The sequence below is a fragment of the Hippoglossus stenolepis genome, chromosome 18, assembly GCF_022539355.2.
Source record: "Hippoglossus stenolepis isolate QCI-W04-F060 chromosome 18, HSTE1.2, whole genome shotgun sequence".
Classification (NCBI taxonomy): Eukaryota; Metazoa; Chordata; class Actinopteri; order Pleuronectiformes; family Pleuronectidae; genus Hippoglossus; species Hippoglossus stenolepis.
The window spans coordinates 15,982,947-16,006,958 of record NC_061500.1 but is presented as its reverse complement, the minus strand read 5'-3'; the positions used below and the strand labels follow the sequence as shown (position 1 = coordinate 16,006,958).

The window sequence follows — 24,012 nt, the reverse complement described above, 5'->3', positions numbered from 1 at the left end:
ATGGTTCAGTTCGATCTAGACTGAGACCACCTCTTCTTGTTGGGCTAAATCTTTATTGTATGGTCCAGACTGTGGTTGGAGGCACCTTTCATACTTTCATTTTGCTTTCATTTGCTTTCATCTGCAGGCAGTGTTAATGAGATGTTACTATGGTGGATGTGGAAAATGAGTTATCAAGCAAGACTGAATGTGGCCATCAGAGAGTTTTTACACTTTTACAATGGTGTACAGGATATTACCTGATGCATGTTGGTGAGGATTGAATCAGACCAGGGGTCGACTGCAGAACATTTTTCGTATTAACCGAAATAGAAATATAACTTCTCTCCCGTTTGTATATGAAGAAGTTAGACTGGATATGGATGTGGATATCTTCATTTGTTTTGGCTTTAGATTTAATATGGCATTAAAAGGAGCTCCTCATTAGAAACCAGGGGATCATCAAATTACAGAACAATCATCCTCTGTGCCAGTTTTAAAATGAATTGTTTTCCTCTTACAACATTGGATGAGGCAGTGGATTAAACATTTGTGACACCTAATATCCCGCTGAGAGGAGAAATATGAGGATGCCAACAGATTTAATCAGCAAAGCTTTCTAACAGTGTCGGTGTGCTTTGCTGTTGAATCTTCCCCCGCTGGTGCAGAAATCAATATCTTTCACATCTAGCTGGGCACTATGGTGGAAAATATGACTTTAGACAGTAGGTTTTGGGTTAATATTAGTCAACTGCTCATGTGCAGCGTCTGTATGATCAAATTTCAAGTGATTGGTGGTTTATAAACATCCAGACTTTAACCAGGTTTCATTGATCAGTGTGACCTCTTCTAATTTCCAGTTAAACCCGGGGTCTCTGTCTTTGAAGCAGCATTTAGACAAAACAAAGCTCAAATCTGTGATTAATATTATTTTGTTATTCCCAATGGTAATTCTGAAGAACAATAAGCTTGTTTATTCATTACAGTATAAAACCACTGAACTGTGCTGAAAATGTGTGAATGCTTAGTCAACACTTTATTTCTGTTGCAAAAGGGATTCGTTGTGATAGCACATTATACTTCATGGTTACATCATCCATATTCATAATAAGAAAAAACGTAATTTATGTGGCTCTTTTCAACGCAAAGGTACAGTTAGTTTGTAACAGGATAAAACAAATTGATGCAATTACAAAGAAAACATAATAATGAATATAAATGCTAAATAATAAAATGAGAAATGAGATATGCTGTCATCTCAATGAACCAAGGGCCCATTTCCCAATGATGAATTCATTTACTTCAAAGCATTTTCTCTGACCATTTTTATAATCATTTTTAACTGTGACACTAAAGATCATACATGCGGTAACTATCTGCTGGCCGGGAAATGCATCAAAATGACAAGTGTAAATGATGCAGGATAGATATGTTTTATACTTGGACTTATTCAGTAGGAAAATCAATCTTCTAGCTTGCTCCCCTTCATGATTAATGTTTACTGAGTCAAAGTTAGTTTAATAAAAACTCCTTGATCGATTTGGCTTCTGCTCCAGGAAGACATTCCACTTAAACTCTTATTTAACTCAATATAAAGTAGGTTGATTCCTAAAAGTTAATGAATATGAACATAAACACCATGTTATTTGTTTTTCAGCCTGTCATAATTTCTGTAGTCGACCTTCACAACGTACAACATACCCACTGGAGGTCAAATGAAAGGGAGGAGGAAATTGATACAGTTGCACAATCATTGATTTGGTTCTTTGTTTTCCTTTCCACTGAGCAGTTATGACTACTTACCTAATGAGTAGTGATGTATCAACTATAGATACAAAACATAAAACATGTGTTTTAGATATAGACATGTGTTGCCTGACAATCCTCCTCCCTTTTAAAATTACATGTAGCCCAAGGCTACATCCAGATTCAATAGGAAAGATTAGGGGAATGTACTCTCTAGATCTTAAGTCTTTGGACAGTTGAGACTTTTTTGTTCTGCAGGCGATATCTCTCACACAGAATATTGATGTGATTCTACTCAAGTTAAATCTGAGCCTCTGCTCCTTGATGAAGTATCCATTATTTTATTTCAAACTGAAAGTGCTGAAGCACTGAGCCTGAAGAACAAAAATGACTGAAAAAATACTGATGTAACGCAAACTGTTGATTTGACCACGTTATGACTTAATATGAGAATAAGGATTTTCCTGCCTGTCAGCAGCAAACCGCAGTTCAACCAAGTCCACTTTTGATCTTGAGATGTAGGATCATCCTCGATGAATCAAGGAGAATTATTAATGAAGCACATAGGCCTTTTCACAAGAGCAATAGCACAGCTTTGATGTGGTGTCTTGGAGATGATGTGTCGTTACTAGAAGTCATTCATTGACATTTACCCTGCGGAACAATAAACTTTTTCAGCCTCATCATGTTAGGACTGTTCAACATGTTCAACATTACTGGATGAACAATGTACGTATACTTTCACCGCCGGTGTGTCTTCCTGATGTTTTTAAGATGAAAAGATTTCATGTAACAACCCTCTAGTTTGCTCATTTGACGGCTCCGTAGTCTACAGTAACAGAGATAATATAATTGAATGGAATTGCTTGTATTTATGTTAAGCAATGGGAAAACACCACGTCAGGACTTTTGTCTCATTATTGTAAATCTCGACTTTCACTCAGTTTCAAATCCAAGGCTCTTCAATTAAATCTTGTTTATCATTTGTTCGCAGGGCTCGGCTTGAAGCTTGTAAGATATCATCTGCAATAAACCTTAAACTACAGATTTAATTAAAAAAAGATCAATGCAAAGTTTTTTGCTTCAAGTGTTATTGAGTATTCAAGTAAGGATTCTTTTGAGAACATGCTGAACAGACAGTGACCCGATGAAAAGATTTAGCTGAAAGAAAAAACTGCATCTCTGCATGCTAGCCACACTACAGACGTACAGAACATTTATTCGAAACTTGAAAAAAAATAAGAACATTTTATGTAAAATTCACCAATCTAAAATTCTAATGGAAACTTTTTTTTGTAGATTTTCAGGGAAAGTCCTGCAGATTATTGCTTGAATATTTAGAGGTCTCTCGTTGAATTGTTCCTCCCGTCTGGTCTTAGTGCTGTTTACAGTGAATGAGTGCAGAGACTCTGAAGTTATAGGCCTTATGTTTTCAGTCATGGGCTACTGGTAGTAACAGGAAGTGTTGTGTAATACGACAAGCAGCTACAGAAATACACCAGAACTACGGGTATCTATTTACACTGCAGAAAAACAAACACACCCAGTTTAAATATAAGCCATAAGTTTTAATTAGTCAGGCTATAATCAGCCTTTTTCCATTATGCCATGAGCAACCACCATCTGATTTACTGCAGACATCCTGCATTCTTTTCCACACAGTGAAACTGGTAACTCTGCTGCAGGAGTTGAAGGTGTGAAATCTGTTGCCTGCAGATCCTCATTTACTATCAATAGCTGCTCTATTTCAAACTGGTCCATAGTCAAGAATGCATAAAATGACCAAATCTAATGCAATTGCATTTTTCCTTCGGCAGAACTACACTCAGACTAATACACTGCTCTCTGTGACTTGTGAACTAGCAGCAGTAAACAGGGTTTGTATTAGCACTAACTTAATACAGCTCTGGTGCAGTTTTCATAGATGATAAACTGATAAAAACAACAAACCGTAATGTTGATTGTGTTCATCCATTGTAACCTGTGGGAACTGTGGTTGTCATATTTAAAATACACTATATGGCCATTGCCAGAAAAAAATGCTGACCAGGAATGATATAAAAACGATTGTTTTTTTGTGAAAATCTTTTGAGAAGTTCAGATACCGATAACAGCATCAGAAATGCCACGGATACTGCTCAAAAGGCCAGGTCAGGGATTGTCGAGTTAGCGAATCAATGCACGGATCCAATACCATGTCTTTAAAGTATGTTAGTTTCACCCAGATACAACTACAATTTTTTCCCCCCGTAAACTACTTCTTCTCTGCCCCAAAGTGGCAGTTTCTCTTTTCTCGGTACTATAGTAAGAACTGTTTTTAAAGCAGCGGAGAAGTGATTTTCTGGTAGTGTAGTCAGAGATGGCTACAATCTCAGCTAAAAAAAATGTGACAGTATGCAGGACTTCAGTTTCAAAGTGTTGGCACATTATCTCATAAAGCATATAGTCCAGGTATCGGCTTTGGAATTTGGACGAGAAAAATTGCTGAGCATTACAGTGGCAAGAATTTGATATCATATTGTTATCATCACTATTGTATATTTTGAGAGAAAGACAAAGTCAACCATTAGTTAGAGGAAGAGTTGGAGTTTAGATGTGTCTCACTACTGTTCCATTAAAACCATGTTACACGGTGCACTTTTAATACACTCACCCTCAGTACTTAAGAAACTTCTAACTCAGAAAGGTATTGATGGTGTCAAGCTTCAAAAGCATTATTGAAAAGTCACTTTTATTTCATCTATGTAAATATTTGACACGAGTATACTGTATACATTTACAAAGTGTTTTTTAATAAATTGGTATATTGGGGTGGTGGTTTTGCTCTCAGGTTGTCTTTATTATGGGCTTCACACTGTGATTTTGTGACTGGCGGATATCCCATCTGTGTAAGTCATTCCCTGCTGGTAATTAGTGTTGTGTGAGCCTCGGTCATGTCTCCCAAGGAAGCTCTCTGCCCTTGGTCTTCAGTAGGCAGCAGGGGAAGCCAGACATTAAGCCCTAATTGATAGCAAAGGGAGAGTGGGGCTTAGCACTTTTTCTGCTGACTGGAGCAACCAATTCACATCAACCCCACATCCTAGACTGTCTCACACAAAGGATCTCGCCCTTACCAGGTTATTATTAGACAATGAAACATCTACTGATCAAATCATTGGGATTTGTAGCCACTAAACAAAACAGATCCAAAGCCGGGTTGTATACCATCCCTCTTTTACAGCAAAGGGACAGATCAGGAGAGAGGGATTTGAAATAATAAGATCTGGGGAGTTTATATTTGCCTCAGACTAATGCTATAATAGAAAACAGTGAAATAAATCAACCTCCTTCCTCACAAAAAGCTGCTGTTACTAAACAAACAATTCTGTTAAATCTGAGGGTATATAGTGATCTGTACAAGGCGTTCTTACCTATCACTGTGGCTCGTCGTCGTGCCTAGTCGTCCATGTGGCACTGGCACATCAACAGATGCTGCAGGAGCATCTGTTGTGGTCTGATGTAGTTTACTTTTTACTTCCTGGCAGCTTACAGAGAAGTATGGAACATGTTGTTGGAATGTGTCATGGGATTTCTGACACATTTCTAGTTATCAAGGACAGAATATTTAAGGGTAACAAACATACTTTCCAAATGCTCTCTTCACTCAATAAAAAAGATTGTTTGCTTTTATTGATCCAATATAACAACTAATAAGATTCTGAAATGTAAACTCTTCTACATTCATTTAGTTTAGTTAACTTGCTGTAATTGCCATCTGTGAGTTAGCTGATTGTATTCCCTATTGTATTAGGGAGAGAATAGAAACCATATAGGACTCTGTGTCCACAGCTTTCATTTAGTGTATATTACGATATTGAAAATCAGTCTTTATGCTCCTGTTGCAATACAACTGAACCTGGAATCAGGTCCACATTTGACAAATGTAGGAACAATGGGAAAAAAACACACTTCTATCTTAATGATAATAATAATAAAGACATTTTTTCTTGGCACCTTTCTAGACACCTGAGGACACCTTACAATATATCATTGATAAACATGATTAATGAATAATAATAAATATTATATAAACCAAAACAAAGCGCTAATATTGGATAAGGAAACATGCATATAGTTAAATCTAGGTTACAATCCGGAGGGAGGAAGGCAAATACACTTAAAAATAAAGGTTTAAAGCTGATTGGTTCATTATTGTCTTGATATTTCATCATTAATTGTAGAAAATATCGACCAAAAGAAAAGTACTTCAACATTGTGTTGCCCACTGAGTCAAATGTGTTTAATGACAAATGCAAAGCAAATACTTTAATCTGTAATGCTTCAGCATGCAGTATTATCCCTAAGTATTCCGCCTGTGAGAACGCACAATCTCTCAATAAATCAATGGGAGCATTGTTGGTGATTTTGCTGAGCTGATTCAGTACACAGCAAACCCTGACCTCTGAGTAACTCTGCCTTCCAAAGGGGGTTTCAGGAACAAATACAGTGTGCTGTACACAGTCCTACTTAAAGAATCCAAAAGGTTTTACATTAACTATAGTTTAATTTACAGAAAATGAGCAGACATTTAAATTTAAGTTTATTTGTGTAACTATCTGACTTATCATAGCTTAATTTACACTTAATTTAGTTTTAGTTTTTTTTAATCAAAGATGTCTGTTCCTAAAAGACAATTAATTAAGAGTTAACTTCCACACTCCAATTTGAATATTTATATCTGGGTGTTTAATGCCTTTTTAATAAGGGACCTATTTAAGAGGTAATTGGGATTTGGGAGAGTATTTTCATTTGTTTTGTTGGTTGAGCTGTTGTGTGATTTAACTTAACAGTTTAAAAATCCAGATGCCGTCTCTAAACTTTATTCCCAGTTGTTTGTGATGGGATGTAAGAGTTTCACAACTGCTCTGTCATCTCCTTCCATATGGTGTCTGTTTGTGATGCTCTAAATCTGCCACAGTTGGCTGTTGGCAGTTTTCTGTTTTTTCAACAGAACCTCAGTCACTTCCTTAATTTTCACTTTCTTTATTTTTGTCTTTAAAGTTTGATGCAGCTTTGGTGTTTTATTAACTCCAAAGTCGCTTTGAGGTCCAACCAACTTCATGTGAATAACCAAGCAACATTTTCCGTGATAAATGACCAAATTTTGGTATAAATGTTTGAAATAAATGCATGAGGAAGGCTGTGTTGTGTGAATCTATTATATTATTTGATGTTTGGTTTTTTATACTAATGATTTTTGTCTTTTCTTTTACAGAAGGAGCTGAGTCTACCTAGAAGAGGCAGTCTGTAAGTACCTATAAATATGTTGCATATAAGCATCTGCTGTAGCCTGTGTTCATTAACTGGACCCTCATGTAATAATCTTGAACCTCTATTTTCCACACTGCTATAGTGTTATTTACAACTCATATTAACTCAAGTAATATTAAACTTCTTGAATATGATAATATACGACTTGAAATATTTTATCAATTCTATCAAATTGATAGCTTAAGATATATATCATATAGCTGTTTCTATGTCAACAGGTTTTACACGTGTCTTCAAAAGTCAGGGTTATTCTCTTCTAGGCAACTTCACTTTTTCTTCAATTGGCACTTCTGGGACTTTCATATTCCTTCATATCTGTCGCACCTAACATAGGTCTTTCATGTCATTCATTGTGGTCTCATAAAGTCTTACATGTATCTTGTTGAAACGTGCGGAAACTCTGTTACGTGACATCATTTCAAGAACTATGAATACACACTCAAGATCTATTGCCAGTGTATGAGTGAGCTCTTCACTTAATCTGATCTGACTATGTTAATGTTCTTGGTCTCCAATGAGCCACTAAATATGTCTGACATCTAATGAATAAGTGTTTATATTTAGTCTACTGACCTGCATCATAAACACGTTTTATAGTGACTCCCAAAAGCAGCTACATCATTTATCCGGATGGCACTCATGTGACTTGTGACGGTTCTTGTTGTTCTTGTTGGTTTCACATGTTCTGCAGTTGCCCGGTCACATTTTATCAATCAGTCTACTCTGCGTTCAGTCAGTGTCAGCAGAGAATTAGCAAAGCCAATTTAGTTTGAGTTGGTTTGCAATCATCAAGTGGAACTTGCTAAGTAAGCATACTGCATTTTAAGTTTCTGTTTAGTTTTGATGAAACATTGCGTTATTCTACCGGATATCGCATCTTGCACAAGCGCATTAACAGAAAACATGAATGCAAGAGCCACAACACAACTACATAAGCAACACAACAGAAACACAATCACAATAGAAGTGAGCGACAACTGAGTTACTGTCTGCCGTCAATTACTTTTTCTTGCTGCAGTCAAGTGAGCTGTTGTTTGTAAAAAACGCCTCTCAAAATGTGCTGCTTGTCCATCTGAGATGTTACGGTACAGCACCTTTTGCTGCTCCAAGCACATGCACCATAATACATCAAATAGACAAGCAGCTCTCTGCACGTTTTATGGTCAACATCCCTTGTCGCTCACTTCCCTTGTGTTTCCGTTGTGTGGCTTTTGTAGTTAAGTTGTTGCTTCTTCAGTTGTGTTGTTGCTTTTGTGTTTTCTGTTAATGTGCTTTCTGTTAATGTGCTTGTGTGAGATGTCTCGGCCACCGTAGGATTTTAAGGATAATGGCTAATAAGATAACCTTAAAAATAATACAGTAAAAAAGTGAACAAACACACAAAGATGAAGCTGGACAAATCTGAGGGAGTGATTTCTATGACAGCCACAGTGTTGCCTATCATGTGTACAGTTCTTTTAACCTTCTCCTCATTCTGTAATCATAACATGAATGTCACTTTAAACTACCAGCATTAACTTTTATGGGTTGGATGGTTTTTCTTTAATTACGGCTTCTCTACTACTGTACCAGCAGCTTGTTCCTCCTGCCTTTCATTTTATGAGGAAATACCCCAAAGATGTCTAAGAGTCAGACTCTATTTAAGTGGAACCAGGCTTTTTCAAACATTTTAACTATTTCACGCTGACACTTACCCAAGGCAGAATATGTCCAGGATATTTCTCCAGCACTCTACTGTTAGTCTGAGGCTCATTCTGACTACAGGGTGAGAGATCAGAAAAAAAAATTCAAACTCTCTTCCTAGATTCATATTCGTCATTTTCGGAGAAAATGTTTTTCCACACTGTGTGAGGACTCTTCTTCAGGTGCTTTGACACGCTGTTTCAGTGCTGGAGGACAGAATGAACTCCATTTTTCAATATATATGGTTAACTTTATGTTTGAATCAGAATCAAACCGTGGATGAAGTTGGCTCTAATGGTCTCGACTGGTCCCTCTGCTGGTCGGTTAAATTTCTATCAGTAGCTTTTTTAAAGGTGACACTTGGCCAGTGATATGTCAGATGAGTTACATATTCTAAGCCCTGCGAAGGTGTAATGGACTTCCTGGTCATTGATTTTAGTTTAAGTCTGATACATTTTATGGCAGAGAAAGATTTACCCATGACACCTTGCTGCTCTCGCTGCCACCTCACATCTCCTGTTACGGAGGTGAGCCATTACTAGCAGTGATCTGCTGTGAGATCACCAACTGCACTGGTTTTTATTTAGAGTGCCCGAGCCTCCACTGACCTTGGTAACCATGGTGATGGTGTTTGGATATGACAAAGTTTATATGACTGCTTCAGATTCATCTTAGCTGCAGTTTATTTAAATAACGGTCCCATATTTTCTTTATTTGTTACTTTGAAAACAAGAAAAGTGAGCATGACGCAGCCCATATCTTCTAACACGGATGTATTGACTTCTCTTGATTGATAAAGTAGCTGTCATCTAAGACTGTCGGGCACCGCTTGATTTCAATGTGTCAGACTGGTGCAGCAGCAGCGGTGGTGGGATTCATTATTGAAATTCCTTTGCCACATTTCGCGACTGATGGATGGTACCTTTTACACCGTGTCATGTGTGAAGTTTTTTTCAACATGAGTCATTGGAGAGCGATGACTGAAACCTATTCATAGGCTGACCTTAATAACTAGAAGTCTTTTGCTGGGTTGAATTAAATAACTGAAAATCAATCATTTGTTCGTGTTGGCAGCTCAATATGCGGTCACTGGATTTGTTGACAAATCCAAAACACAGGGTGGTGCAGTTTCACGTCCGAGGCAGCAAAGATGTTGTGCTGCCCAACTACGTGAGCTGCGTCACCATGCAACAGGATATGACGGATACTGTTTCATGGTGATACACAAACTACAGATGCTGTCAACCATGCTTAATGAACGTTATGACAAACGACTACAGATAATAATAATAATAATAATAGTAATAATAATACATTTCATTTATACAGCACCTTTCATACATAAAATGAAGCTCAAAGTGCTTGACAATAAAATCAAAGACATGAAATAGGATATCAATAAGAACACGTCACTAAAACAAAGACTTAGGATTAGTTTCCTAAAACTATCAACAGAGGTAGTTTGTCTGATGTGTGGGGTTAGGGTTAGGGTTAACCCCGATAAACAATCAGAGATGTATGAGGGTGCTGTACCATTAAGAGACTTAAAAACAAGTAATATAATTTGAAAATCAATCCTCAGTGATACTGGAATGAGATAAGGTTGTTGTCAGTGGTTAACCATATGCAGAGATTTTTACCCTTGCCAAGGAGGCTCTGTTTTTTCGTCTGCGTTTGATTTATTACAAAATCTACCAGTACTCATTTGCTATGCACGTTTTCATTCGTCCTACTCCTGCTAAATCCTGTCATTTCCTTGATGAGACTTGTATAGGACATCGTACACATAGTCTGAACAAAATGTGAAATGAATAATGTAAATGTTAAATCAAGCACAGGCTTAGTGTTGCACTTTGCTAGGTAGCACATTTTCACCTTTTGCTCAGGCTGATTCAGCTGGTTTTTGTGAAGTCCTCCACAACAGCACTGTTATCATTGCTTTTCAAAAATGTGCCCAGGTTATAGATTCCAACTTTAAAGTTGCACTAATGGAAATTTTCATCATTTAATTTTGTATTTGTCTCACCTCAGAGGGTCAAAACACGTATGACAAATGGATTTTAAATGAAACTCCATATCTGCTCAATGAAAAAATACTTAAAATGTCTTGATACTAAGTTAAATGAAAGCTCTAGGACACAGTATTGCAAATATTCATATTTGGCATTGCCTCACACTGTCCTTGTCTGAAGAATTTGCACCTGATAATGAATTCCAAGTTTAAAAGTAGGGTTGGTAAGTTGTTGAAACACCTTTTATCTTATGTGTTGAAATCCTCTTCACATTCTGATTCAGCCATCAATAAATACAGTTGTCTGAAAGAAATGAAAAATAGCTGGTGTCTATGGCCCACGCAGGACTGTAATAAACAGGACCAATCGAATGAAATTATTGGCTGGCGTACCTCTCTGTCACTAACCAACCTGCCTGCCTGCACATGCTCTTCCTGCGCATGACCGGAGTCTTCACAAGCTGGAGAGACGTCCACCGCTGAAGCACAGAACTATGAACAAAAGTTACAGAGCGAGTCAAAGAAAAATAGCAGAGAAAGTGCAGCCAAAATTCCCAGTTCCACTACAAACAACGACTTCCATTCCAAAACAAAGCAGGAAAATATGGCGTTCATGTGTTTTGGGGTCGTAGCTTTGACAAGAGGGCCAATCGGAGGGGGTGGGATTTATCGGTTGCATATTTTCAAAGTGCGGCCTGCCCTTGCTAGCTTCTCCAGGATTATCAGCACTAGTGTTCTCAAGGTAACAAAGTTAACGATATAAACTCATGTGCTGACTGGAAAGTGCTGTCTGCTTCAGCAATTATTCACAAATATCCTACAGCTAAAATGATGTGTTGTCCTGGAAGTCTCAATAGCTACTGTAGCTTCTCTTAACATTAATGCTATGTTTTAAAATATTTAATAAAAAGTGTGACCTCAATGAAATACTGTGGTCACAAGACGTTACAAGAAAATGTGACAATGGAGCAGCTTTAGACAAGAGCTGCAGCATTAATTAAAATGAGTTGATAAAGTGTAGCTACACACGACTCATTCCAAATCAAGGGACAAGTAAGATGATGGTGTGTAGTGTTGTGCCAATGAAAAACCTGATAACTATGACTGATGAGAGTCCACTTTTCTTTTCCATCAAGGCAGAAGTGATTTCAAATGAATTCAGGCTGAATAATATAAGCTCCTCTGCACACTGTGCTGTGAGTCAGTGAAAGCTGTAGCTTTCCTGCATTATTATGAAAAGCTTGGTGAGTGACCTACCTTCACCCAAAGCCACAACAAAATTTACTCTGACAAATAGCTTTCAGAAATGATTTCAGTCCAGTTGAATAAGCTTGGCTAAGTATTTATTCTTTTGTCTGTTTTATAATATTGTGTGCTACATATAGCAAGTACATGCAACACACTGATTTGTTGTCGTAGATACCCATCTAGTTTCAATGCATTAACTCATTTCTGTGGTAGAAGGAAATTATACACACACGCATATCTCCAAGTGCATACATTTTATCCTGTTTACTGGTGTCATCAAAATTAAACGGTTTTAAGCTGGTGAGGGTGTTTGATTTATCAATTCATATATAAAATGTGATAGTTCTATTTGACTATTAAACTGACCAGATGAGCCCTTACAGACTTCTTATTGTGAAATGTACTGTGGCTTAGACTGTGTGGAAAATTCTGTGTAGTTAGTGGCATAGTTTTATATTTAACTTGAGAAGTGACACTTAATGGTTTAATCAAAAGATCACTGAAGGAATCAGTGTTTTCCATGGTGTCGTCTGGTTCACTGGTACAATGGAGTATTTGGACCATATTGAAAAAACATTTTTTTTAGATAATAATGTCCATAACCATATGTCTATTACCGTAATACGTCATAATTGAGAAGAAATTTGTAACATTACAAGGATGTAATGTAGTGAGAAAAAATAAAATATGAGAATAAAGATGTTATCAAGAAAAATTATTTAATTAGAAAAGTTAATTAAGAAAATACCTTTTTGAGGAAATGAGCAGCAAGGAAATCCTAATCCTCAAAAGAGTTAGTTTTCTCCAGGTCTGTCAGGTTTGATCTTTCTTCAGAATAAACAGTTTCTTGCTAAATCTTGTCAAACTTCTGATACTTATGACAAAGTGGAGCTGAAAGTAAAGTTTGTATTGTTGGTTATCCAAGAAAAAGACCCTGACTGTTTGAGGTGGATGTAATTTATTTATTTTATGTTTAGCTGAATTGTATGACTTCTGTTTGCCATAGCTATGGGACTTAAGTGATGTTGCAGTGTTTACATGTATACTTAAGGATATAACAGGGCCTCTGAATGTCTCTGTATTAAAACTGTATGTCCCTCTATTAGTTCTTCTCCCTCTGCAACATATTTAGACACATGTAGGGCAGAGGAAATTGTCTAACTTCCTGAAACTGTTGGATTTATGTCTCATAGACATTTGGTCATTTTCCAACAAACAAATGCAGTGTATACTGTCTGATGTATTCTCCTCTGCTAAATTTAAATATAACGTCCATAACTAAACCCACGCAAGACGAGGGAGATTTTATCAGGTTGAAAACGATTAAAGATGGAAGAAAATGCCTGAAAGTTAGAGGACAGTAAATAGGACAATAGTGTTGACCCTGGGTTTGTTCTCCTGACCTGCTGCTCTACATCCTCTTCTGCTCCAGTTCCTGCCTCAGTGTTTGTTGACATCTGCAGTGGCTCTTTGCTCCTCAAACATGCTCACACTGGTAAAGAATTCAGTGGTATCCTGGATGAGTGAGTGAGGCAGTATCTGTATGTCTTACTGTCCTGCTCTGATTTCTATATTCCCGTCACTCCATGTTTAACAGCAGATGTTAGTTATTGTAGCTGACTCATTGCAGAAGACACATTTTAGTTGGGTACTTTTTTAGAGTGTGCTCTCAAATAATCTGAATAACTCCCCACTTTTTGTCATAATGTACCTTGTTAGGTAATTTCCTGTCCAAGTTATGATTCATTTAGTTTTATTGGGATCTTGATGGTTTGGCAGTAACGTGTCTGCAAAAATAAGTGTTGCTAGAATGCATCATCATTGTGATTTACTGATGATAAGCTCCTCAGTGACGTTTTAAATCCGTGCAGCAGCAAGGACGATCTGTTGCGTCATCGTGATTTATTACATTTGTTTTCACTGTTAGATTTCACAATCACACCCAACACTCCTCTCCCTCTCTGAAGCACCGACACTGACTATTCTATTTGCCTGCAAGGACAGATGACGTCATAAAAAAAAAAATTCCACCGCAACTTCAGTTTTCATCTCTGCTTTTGTATTTATTTTTTTTTGACCTGAAGTCAGTTGATGTTGTGTGAACTGACTGATGTGGAGCGGCAGATGGTGGTGCATTATGTTTTTCCCTAACAGATGACATCACTGGTTGTGGTGACATTGCATCGTATGGCGCGTGCCTCTTGCTAGCCTCTGTCAAGGTGACTGTGTGTGGAGCAGCAGACAAAATGTAAATTTAATTTACTGCACTCATTTCTGCTATGTAGCAAGCCACCAGCCGGGGGAGGCGCTGTGGCGGTCGGGGGGGGCCGGGGGTTAAATGTGAATGCGTATGTGAGGGAGCGGGGGGCGTGTATTAGGGGAGGGAAGTAGGGGTATTGTCCTGCCTCTGTGCCCTCTGCAGGCAGCTGAGGATCCCATTTGACAGCTTCAAGGTGGAACGTGGAAAGACCAAAACAAGAAGTGTACCCCCCCCCTTTTTTGCCCCCTCCCTTTCAGTGGGGGGAAAGGAAGCCAATCCGTCTCATCGCACTGTGGTGGCTGGGTTTGGCTCTTTGTCAGTGCAAGAGGGGCGGCAGGCATGAGGCAGGCAGGGAGGCAGGCAGGGAGGCAGTGTGAATGCATATCATGACCACAACAGAGCAAACGAGCACAGTTCAGCCATGAAAGCCCAGCGGGAGAGGCTGAGAATTCCAGGGCTGACGCTAGAGTGAGTATTTCCCTCCGTTATCCTACCAGGCAGCTCCTCTGCAGTGTGCAGCTTCATCTGTCTCTGTGTCATATGTGTTGCTTTAAGCTCTGTGTTAGCATTAGCAGCAGCAGCATCTGCAGCAGGAAGTCTAATGTCAAATCCTTCACAGCTAGGCAACAGTGGCTTGTGTGTGTGTGTATGTGTGTGTTGGTGTGCGTGCGTGCTCATGCATTTATGTCTCCATGCACGTGTGGATGATAGACAGATAACGTGTCACGCAGAAGAGTGCCGCAGCCGCACAACGTACTTTATTTGCTGGTGTGACGCACATGCACACTCAGACATACACATCCATAGAAAACGCACTCATGCTAACAGCACACCTGTGATGAGTCTAGTTTGTTGGATGTGATCAATACGGTAAAAGGCAGTGACTCACTGAAGGTTGTGTTTACATGGCAGGTTCCCCTTTCATCAAAGCCACAGTCATTTGATTGACTTGATGCATTTTTTTATATAGGTCAACAAGGCATTTGTTATGGTTCCCTCCACATGAGGCTTCAAACCCTGAAATTGAGAGACTGATAAGTGACTGATGATCCTTCTAATTGGCCTCTATCTAATTTTCATAGACAATGAGGACAATGCATTGTGTTCAGCCAACATATATTATTATTATATATTATTATTAGGGCTCCTTATTTTTGTCATGGTCCAAAAAAATCCCACAAAAAGACCACAACCAACAATGTGTTTGTCTGGCACTCAATACTACCTGTGTAGTGCACTACCACCCTGTGACACTCCAAGCCTATTGGTTCTCACTGCATCTTGACAAATGGGTCACAAACACTTCTTAAACTGGGCATTGTAGCTTTAAGCAAACATTTCTCAACCAGGAGTAAACACTGCATTCATTGGGGACTATTTTTATCATTAATCCAGATTTAGTGCACTATTGTTTTGTATTCACTGCAACAGAAGGGTGTTTGTTGGATTGAATTCAAATACAGTGCCCACAATGAAGAAACATGTCTCAGTGCAGAAGGTCTCTATCATTTTCATTAGTTTTAGGACAACAATGGAGCTCTGTGGCACAGAGAAATAAGAGATATCAGGTTTTGGATGCACTGAAAACACTTAAATACTTCATTGTTAGTAAGAAAAATCCCAATTAATTTAGCATATTATACGTGAATATTTAGATTTTAGATGATTTCCACTGCAGTAGAGGTTACTCACCTCTACCTGATTTAATATTCTGCAGTGCCACTGCTGAAAGTTTAGTTTAAATAGAGCTGAATACATGGTATCACATAGGTAACAGTGGAAGTTTAAATAACAGGAGAGCCACTGTTTAAAGCTTGATTTCAAGCACCCAGTAAAGGCTTTAGTAATTTTAGTAAGTAAATTAGTAAAATAGGGATAAGATGAGATTAATTTCCCCATAGGCAAAGTGGATTCAGATTCATAGCACCACAGCAGATAAAATCATACATATTGTGTGAAATGTCATGTTATCATATAGTGAAAATGTAAAAAGCACACAAATGGCTTCCTTACATATACAATTGTAGCTCACATTGAACCAGCATTGGGGGTCAAACATCCTCAATGTCAAACTAATATTACAGAACCAAACAAATGCCTTGGGAATCTGCTCTATAAACACAATTTCACTTCATCTGACAGGGAATATTTACTCTTCATGATGCTGCTGTCTCCATCCAGACACATGTCTGAGCTGGAGGGGGGGGGTTAGGTTAGCTTCTGTCGTGTGTGTGTGTGTGTGTGTGTGTGTGTGTGTGTGTGTGTGTGTGTGTGTGTGTGTGTGTGTGTGTGTGTGTGTGTGTGTGTGTGTGTGTGTGTGTGTGTGTGTGTGTGTGTGTGTGTGTGTGTGTGTGTGTGTGTGTGTGTGTGAGAGAGATAAAAGACAACTATTCACTACAATCCATTTAACTTGCAGCCTCACTCCCCGAAGCTTGAGCCCCACTCCCACTAGCCCTTGCAGCCCGTGCAGCCCTCTGCACGCTTTTCATTTTTGGAGGTAAGCAAGAGCTCTTCAACCATAGCTATTTTGTTGTGAAGGCCTGTTGGTGCATGTTTGAGTCACTCCTGTGCTCATCTGTCGAGGCTGAAATATGTTATATCGTCTGCCCGCCTCAAATCATCTGCCTTTGAAATGCCACTGAAAAAAGGGGGACACGGCTCTTACATAATGTTGATAGTTTCACCCCTTCCCCCATCTTGCCCCTCACTGTTCAGAGGTTTATGCTCCTCTTTCATGTGCTAAGTAGGATTTGTGGCATTTGAAATACATCAAAGTGAAGAATGGTCTCAATCTGTCTGAGTCCCGGCTCGAATGATTCATTTAGGAGCGAACACTATTTTTTAAAAAAAATTCTGTAATGGTTCCATTTCCGAGCTTATTTCTTAAATCTAAACTCGTTTCTGATTTAGTACTTACTGCGTTTGCTGATAAGAGCTTTGTGTCACTGATATGGAATTTCTCGGGGGTTATCATGCATCAGTGATGTCTGGGACAGCATGTCCTCTCTTCAAACTCCAAGAAGCTCTGAATCTCTCTTTGTTCGACGACTGGCTTCATTTGGGGTTTCACCTTTAAATAGGTAATTAAAGTTGAAGCCATCTAGTTGTGGTTCTAAGTTAATTAACTGGTTTTAATGTATTTACTAGTTTGTCAGATACAGGGTTAAAGTGTGGCCTATATGATCAATTTGTACAAGTGTGTTGTCTGCTTTGTATCTGAATGTTAATTATGTACAAATATAGAGTGTGATGTCAAAGGAAATGCCAATACTTCTAGATTAGTGGATTTTCTCTTCTTACAGTGTACCTGTACTGTCTCTCTCACCATGTTCATTGTCATTTTGTGCAATTTATTCAACTTCATATTCATTTTAAGAAACTTTCTGCCGAAACGGCTTCTCATTACTATGGAGTATTGGGTCCATGTCGAAGAAGAAAATTCTGAGATTAAATAATAAAGTCGTAATTTTTACAAAAATAAAGGGGAAATTTTTTTTTAATTAAATATGCAGTCTGGAGAATCTGCGCTCACTACAGTTTCATTCCTCCAGGATCCAAAATCTTGAACCAATGTAATTGTTTCTTGTGAAACATTGAAACCTCTTTAAATAACACACAGATGTAACCAATGTTATACAGTCAACCAATATCAAACATTTCCTCCTCCACAAAAGTGCCAATTTCCTTCATGTCTGTGTGGTTCTTTCTCAGTAATAGATGATTTGTTAAACAATCTTTTCAAAGTCCTGAAAATCATGATAGCTTAATGTTTTGACATTATTTGACCCCTATTCTATAGCAAGATGCTCCATTTTAACACTGGCGACAGACTAATCTTCTGATATCCCCCCTGTAAAATGACACGTAGCCAACATTATGACCTTATTCTTGTAAAATCACCGCTTTATTCTGCAAATCTTTTCTCTTGTTTTTTCAACGTGGCTCTAATACTCATATCTCATAACCACAGTCCAACCGTGACTTAATTGCAGAACCCCTAAAGGAAAAGAACACGACCATTAAAAACTAAAGAGTTGGACTCGTACGAGAATTGTGTTTATGTTTTACTGATAAAAAGGGAGATACAGTCCATGTTTTCTTTCAGGTTTCGTTGGTTTTATTCAGGCTGCTACTGACGCAGATTTTGTCATGAGAAATGTTGGTATGAAATCTCATTTTCTTTTCTCCAGCTCATTCAAAACACTCAATGTTGAGAATTTTTTCTGTATCAATGATGAAACACCCACCCACGTCACCTCTGATCTCCTCTTGTTCCACTCAGCTTTCATACAGAGTCAAGTGCACCAGGCATTTAACTGAGTCAGCTCCATACAAGTATGTAGAGAAATCAGTTCTTTTTTTATTGACTGATATGAACACACAAGGTTTGATGTTGCAATGCTTTGTATTACAATCAGAGATGAGAAGCCCAGTTAACATGTGACATTACTCTTCATCATTATTTAAACATAGGACCGTGTACATGTAGCCTACACGATGATCAGATATTAGAGACTGCCACGGTTATATCTCTGAGCTGTCGATTCAAAACTGCAGTCGTGCTGTGCAATGAACTGAATTACAGTGGAAACTATAAGCGGATTATTATTGGAACCATATTTTTCCCTTTTCTTTATTTCATCAATTACCATTTAAATGACATTTGTATATGTATTACATGAATATAAAGTTATGAGGCGGACAAGTTTTGCGACTTTATCAATTTAATTTAAAGGTAATTTTAACTTTGCCGTGTCTCCGTTACAAGGGTGAATGATTTCACTCCACTCAGGTAACATACCGCTGCTATGACAGAGAACAATAGTTATGTACTGTAAAGTCCCAAAACGCTAGCAGAGCAGGAACAAGATGGAAAAATAACTCGCTGAGCCACTGTGTGACTACCAAGGGCATGTACGTACACACACACTCACACACAGTGAACTCATTTGAGAGCAGGTAGGGATGGTCGTTAAACACTGACGGCCTGAAAACCTTGTGGGAAGAAGGAGAGCCTAAGCACATGACAGGTTGCAGTAGTGGGCTACAACAGTTCTTTTCCATATGTTGTCATTTTGTAATTTCCTAAATGGACACAATGTAGGTATTGTATATTTTTATGAAAGCAAATTACTGAAAGAGTATTCTGTTGTTGTTCTCATGTTTGCAGTGCTAATCTGCTTACATGGATCAAAAAGCTTACAAGTGTTTAGTGGCTGTGATCAATATTTTGTTCTATCAATAGATTTCATGACTAGTTGTAAGTAAAAATGCTCATCAGGATGGCTACTGACATTTAACACTAGCTTCCATGAGCTCTACCTAGCATTTCAGTTTATTTTAACTTGGTACATTTTGTACTTTTCTATTTTCCAGCCAGCAGCGCTATGTTTTTACATAGGGTTGCCTTGAAAATTACTGTGTGTGTGTGTGTGTGTGTGTGTGTGTGTGTGTGTGTGTGTGTGTGTGTGTGTGTGTGTGTGTGTGTGTGTGTGTGTGTGTGTGTGTGTGTGTGTGTGTGTGTGTGTGTGTGTGTGTGTGTGTGTGAAAGAGAGTGAGACTACTACCCATCACCTGAAGCTCTTTACGTTAACTTTTAATATAACTGCAACCTTTCTGATGTTCTGGTATAACTACACTATTTATATACAATCAAAGCCTTTTAAAAACAAGTGAATGGTTTCAGTCAACAAAAAAAATATTTTGAAAAGGTTAGGCTAGTGTGGCAAACATTTATGTTTGAGACATTTATATATTAACATTAAAATGGTAAAAGATCATTTTCTCTGTCTATTCTGCTGTGAAAATCGGCAAGACCTCTAATCTCTAGAAGAGCAGCGCGACTTGCACGGCTGAACCGCTGCCGGTGTACGAGCTCTAATCTGTTAACATAGGCGTGGAAATGAAAAGCAAGCCGTTCCACGGCCGTTCTGCAGCCAGTGTGGCACAGGCGTTACTGTTTAGGCAGATAATATGTCAATGCTTCGATTACGGTGTGATTCAGATGTCCTCAAGTTGCCAAAAGTATTTTATTTAATGTTTGAATAACGCTGACATTAGTGCAGTGCAACACCTTCTTTGAAAACAGCTCACCTGAGCACAAGTAATAGGCCAGATGAGAACTTTAAAAAAGGTCAACTGTCTCCTGTAATTCATATCATTTATCAGAATAGACAGTTATTTCAAAAACTATGCTGACCTGTCATACGATTTATGAAGGATAACAAATTGATTCTCTCTCATTACTACATTATGGCAGAGGCTCGTCTGATAATATGTAATAACAGTTCTGTAGATTGCTAGAATTGTCTGGTAGTTTTGGTGAGTGAGAGTCAGAGGACAGTATCCCACATTTTCAGCTGCTGTTTCCGGTGACCTCCCTGTTCATGCTGCTCTATGCAAGTTTGACTTTGAACATCTGAGCCATCGTTTCTTATGTGGAACAGAGAAACAGAGCAGAGCCATAATTAGAGTGAAGGCTGTCACACTGGCCTGTAGGGAGACGGACTGAGCCACTCTGAGGGAACACACACACACACACACACGTCACACACGTCACACACGTCACACTGAAAAAATGCCTTTATTACAGAAGAGGTACATGTAAGTAGAACCAGATTTTATGTGCTGGTCCTTTTGTCGATTTCGATCTCGGTTTCTACTCCTCAGCTTTTGGATTCCTTCTTAGCAAGTGATTACTCATCTGCAGCATCATGATGGTCCTCAGCTCTGACTGTGCACGTCCATAGTGAAGCTTTCCACCATGTGTCTCTCCTGTTCTGTGTGTCTCTCTAGTCTGACTGTAACAGTGACTGTGACTGTAACAGTCACACTAGACACCTGATTTTATTTTTATGACCATCATATAACAGAGCTGGTGCTGTCAGTATTGTGAAATCCTTGTCATTTTTCATTTGTACCTCCAGGTAATTCTGAGGATGTATTTTCAAGCATCATGGGTAATTGTTTTTTAACTACTGAGGCTTCACACACTAAATATGTTTTTGCATCTTTATTTTGGTTTATGATTAAATTTGTCCTCTGCCAGAAGATGTATCTTAAACTCCTGATTTTAAATTTACACATTTCCAAAAATGTTGGTATGCCAGCTGCTCAAATGTGAGAATTTGCTTGTTTTACGTGACAGTAAATTTGATATCTTTGGTCTGCAGGTCAGACAAAACCAGACATTTAAAAACAACATCCTGGGCTCTAGGAAATTGTGCTGCATATTACCCCTGATGTTTTACTCCTTGTGTGATAAATGAAGATAATAATTTGAAGATATTGATTAATGAAAATTATTTTCTTCATTTAGTCTAAATTTTGTTAGTTGACTAATTGTTTAAGCGCCTTTTGAAACTCTTGCATATTTGAAATCCGTTGAACTTTTGGCAAATAAAAGGGACGTTCACTTGGTTCATAGATATCTGACATTATTGCACAATATTGACAGTTTTTATAGTTTTTATCTCTAAGATAAATGAAAGTAACTACTTTGTATGCACTACTCCTCAGACTGCAAACACATGCAGTGCTTTTATCGCAGCTCTGGAACTGAATCATTGCACCTCAGCCAATAGTCTGTCTATAGGGCTGAACTTTGCTCTCTCCTGTGGAGAATAGTCTTTGAATATAAGTAATCAATGTCTTGGTACTAAGGTTTCTGAGTGAGAGGTTTATTTAGGTTCATCTTGTTTAGAATGTTTTTTTTGTAGTCCTGGCAGCTACTGTAAAGTATACAGAGGTACTTTGCTCTCCACAGGCTACTGTCTAGAGCCGACTCCTAAACTCACACATACATGCAGGGTTTGAAAATCAAATTCATCACTGAACTGACGAAAGGCCAGTTTCTGTGTTACGTGTGCATGTGCACGCACGAGTCCAGGGTAGTTTTCCTTTTCTGAAAGGTCAGATTTAACATCATTAAAGTTAACCTCTTTTTTTAATGCTTACAATTAAAATGTGGTTATTATGAAGCTGGATGAAACTTGTGATCTGTACTTGTCTTTCAGTAGTCGTTTGTGTGTGGCTGCTTATCTGCTGATAGTCAATAAGAAAACATGAGTCAAGGATCAAAGGTGATGTAGTTAAGGTGAGGCTCCCATTCACATGAATGGACTGTCTATGCAGGGACCAGCTGAGGGACGAATTTATGCAGCAGCAGGAGAAATCCATGCAGAAGCACAGCATTTCCATTTCAAATAGGTCCTGCTTAATACACTGACCCACCAGACTTTTGGAGGGGTGCCAGTTTGTGAAAGCAGCAAATGCACAGCAGCATCTGCTGATGATGCAGTACCCCTCTGCCTCACAACCCCCCCTCCACAGGATGTGAAGTGGTAGATGCCTGTTACATGATATGAAGCATGTTGAGTGAAGGCAGCAGGATGAGTGTTTGGGATACAGCACACAGTCACAGTGAGCCGAGAAAACAAAAAATCTGCTGGTATTAGGTGTCATATCCCCACAACAGTGGAGGCTGTCAACACCTGACCTGGATCACACGCTGCGTACCTTTCCGGATCCTCCTTGGATTACTTTTTTATTTGAGGACAGAGGAGGACAGCGTGTCCTCTCTGCCTGTGTGTTTATGCCGCAGCTGGCTGCAGATGTGCCTGTGCAGAGGAAGTTTGGACCTAAGGAGAGCTGCTGTAGGAGTACCTGTCAGGACTGCACTGGAGGTTACATCCTCCTGAACCCTGAAAGTCATCGCTCCTCCTCACTCGGTCTCCAAAAGCCATCTTTGCTTCTCCCTCTTTGGCATGACTTGGAAACAATGTCGGATTCTAGTCTGTGGACAGTACTGTCCAACTTTAACATGCCACATTTCTTCAGTGGAGCCCGTCTGCGCCGGTCAAAGAGGTAACAAAACATTTTGAAGTAATACCATATTTCTTCTGTAATATGGTCTGAAGCTTCACAGACTTATTTACAAACTGTGATTTGTTACAGATCCTGACTCTTTGTAAGAGATACTGCGTTTGTTACAGAATTCTGTTTGTTTTCCAGCAAACAGATGATTTGACATGAGTTAATTCTAACGTTAACATCAACCAGTGAGTTGCAGCAGGGATGATTTTTTTTTTACAGTAGGTAAACTGAGCTGTTTTATGAGGCCAGCGTGAATAAGAAGCTGGGTGTTCCCTGCTCTCCTATTGTGTATTATTTGCTTTGTGAGTAAAAGGGTAAATTTAATGTTTTTTGTTGAGGTGGTATCATGTTCTTTACACAGGAGGTACTTTCTCTTATGTCACCCCCAGTGATTAACATCTGAAAATTGGAAACACTGATTGTTCTTTTAGATTGCTGTTACTGATTCTTGTTGTTGTAATTTCTGTCCATCGCCAAGAAATTGATAATTGCTTCTTCAAAATGCTGCCTGAGAAAATGTTGTTGTTTCTACTGTGTCTCGTTTGACTTTATAACATTTCTTTGCCGAATTTAGAAAATGCTTTATAGCTTCATGGGATTTACCGTCAGTGTAGAGACACTGGTTTGTAGCTAAGCCACTTTATCCCAGTATTTTGTTTATGGTGGGACTACAGAATTGGTGAAGCCCATATGACTGATATTTATTTTTAATCCCTGTCCTGACCTATTTTATGGTGTAGAACAGCTTAACATGAAATACTGGCTGCTTTTGGACATCTTGCATTACTGAATGTTTTTCATTTGAAAACCACTGTCAGATTTAGTTCTGTAGATATTGATAACTGGAGATTTGTGCTGTAAACGCAGCCATGTTTTTTGTTATAAATTAATGTAAAGATGA

At 38.5% G+C, this 24,012-nt stretch overlaps 1 protein-coding gene across 13 annotated transcripts in view; it reads left to right on the top strand.

Moving 5' to 3' along the window:
• Nucleotides 1–24,012, top strand: part of mast4 (microtubule associated serine/threonine kinase family member 4) — a 91,179-nt gene that overhangs the window by 34,345 nt on the left and 32,822 nt on the right. For 6 of the 13 annotated variants that reach the window (XM_035183870.2, XM_035183869.2, XM_035183868.2 and 3 more), the window contains 2 exons: nt 6,980–7,011; nt 16,654–16,734. In XM_035183870.2, coding sequence (XP_035039761.1) covers nt 6,980–7,011; nt 16,654–16,734 — 113 coding nt within the window. Of the gene's footprint in view, nt 1–6,979; nt 7,012–14,374; nt 14,706–16,653; nt 16,735–19,768; nt 23,103–24,012 lie in introns of those variants that run through there. The other 7 variants (XM_035183873.2, XM_035183871.2, XM_035183881.2 and 4 more) reach the window with 4 other exon arrangements.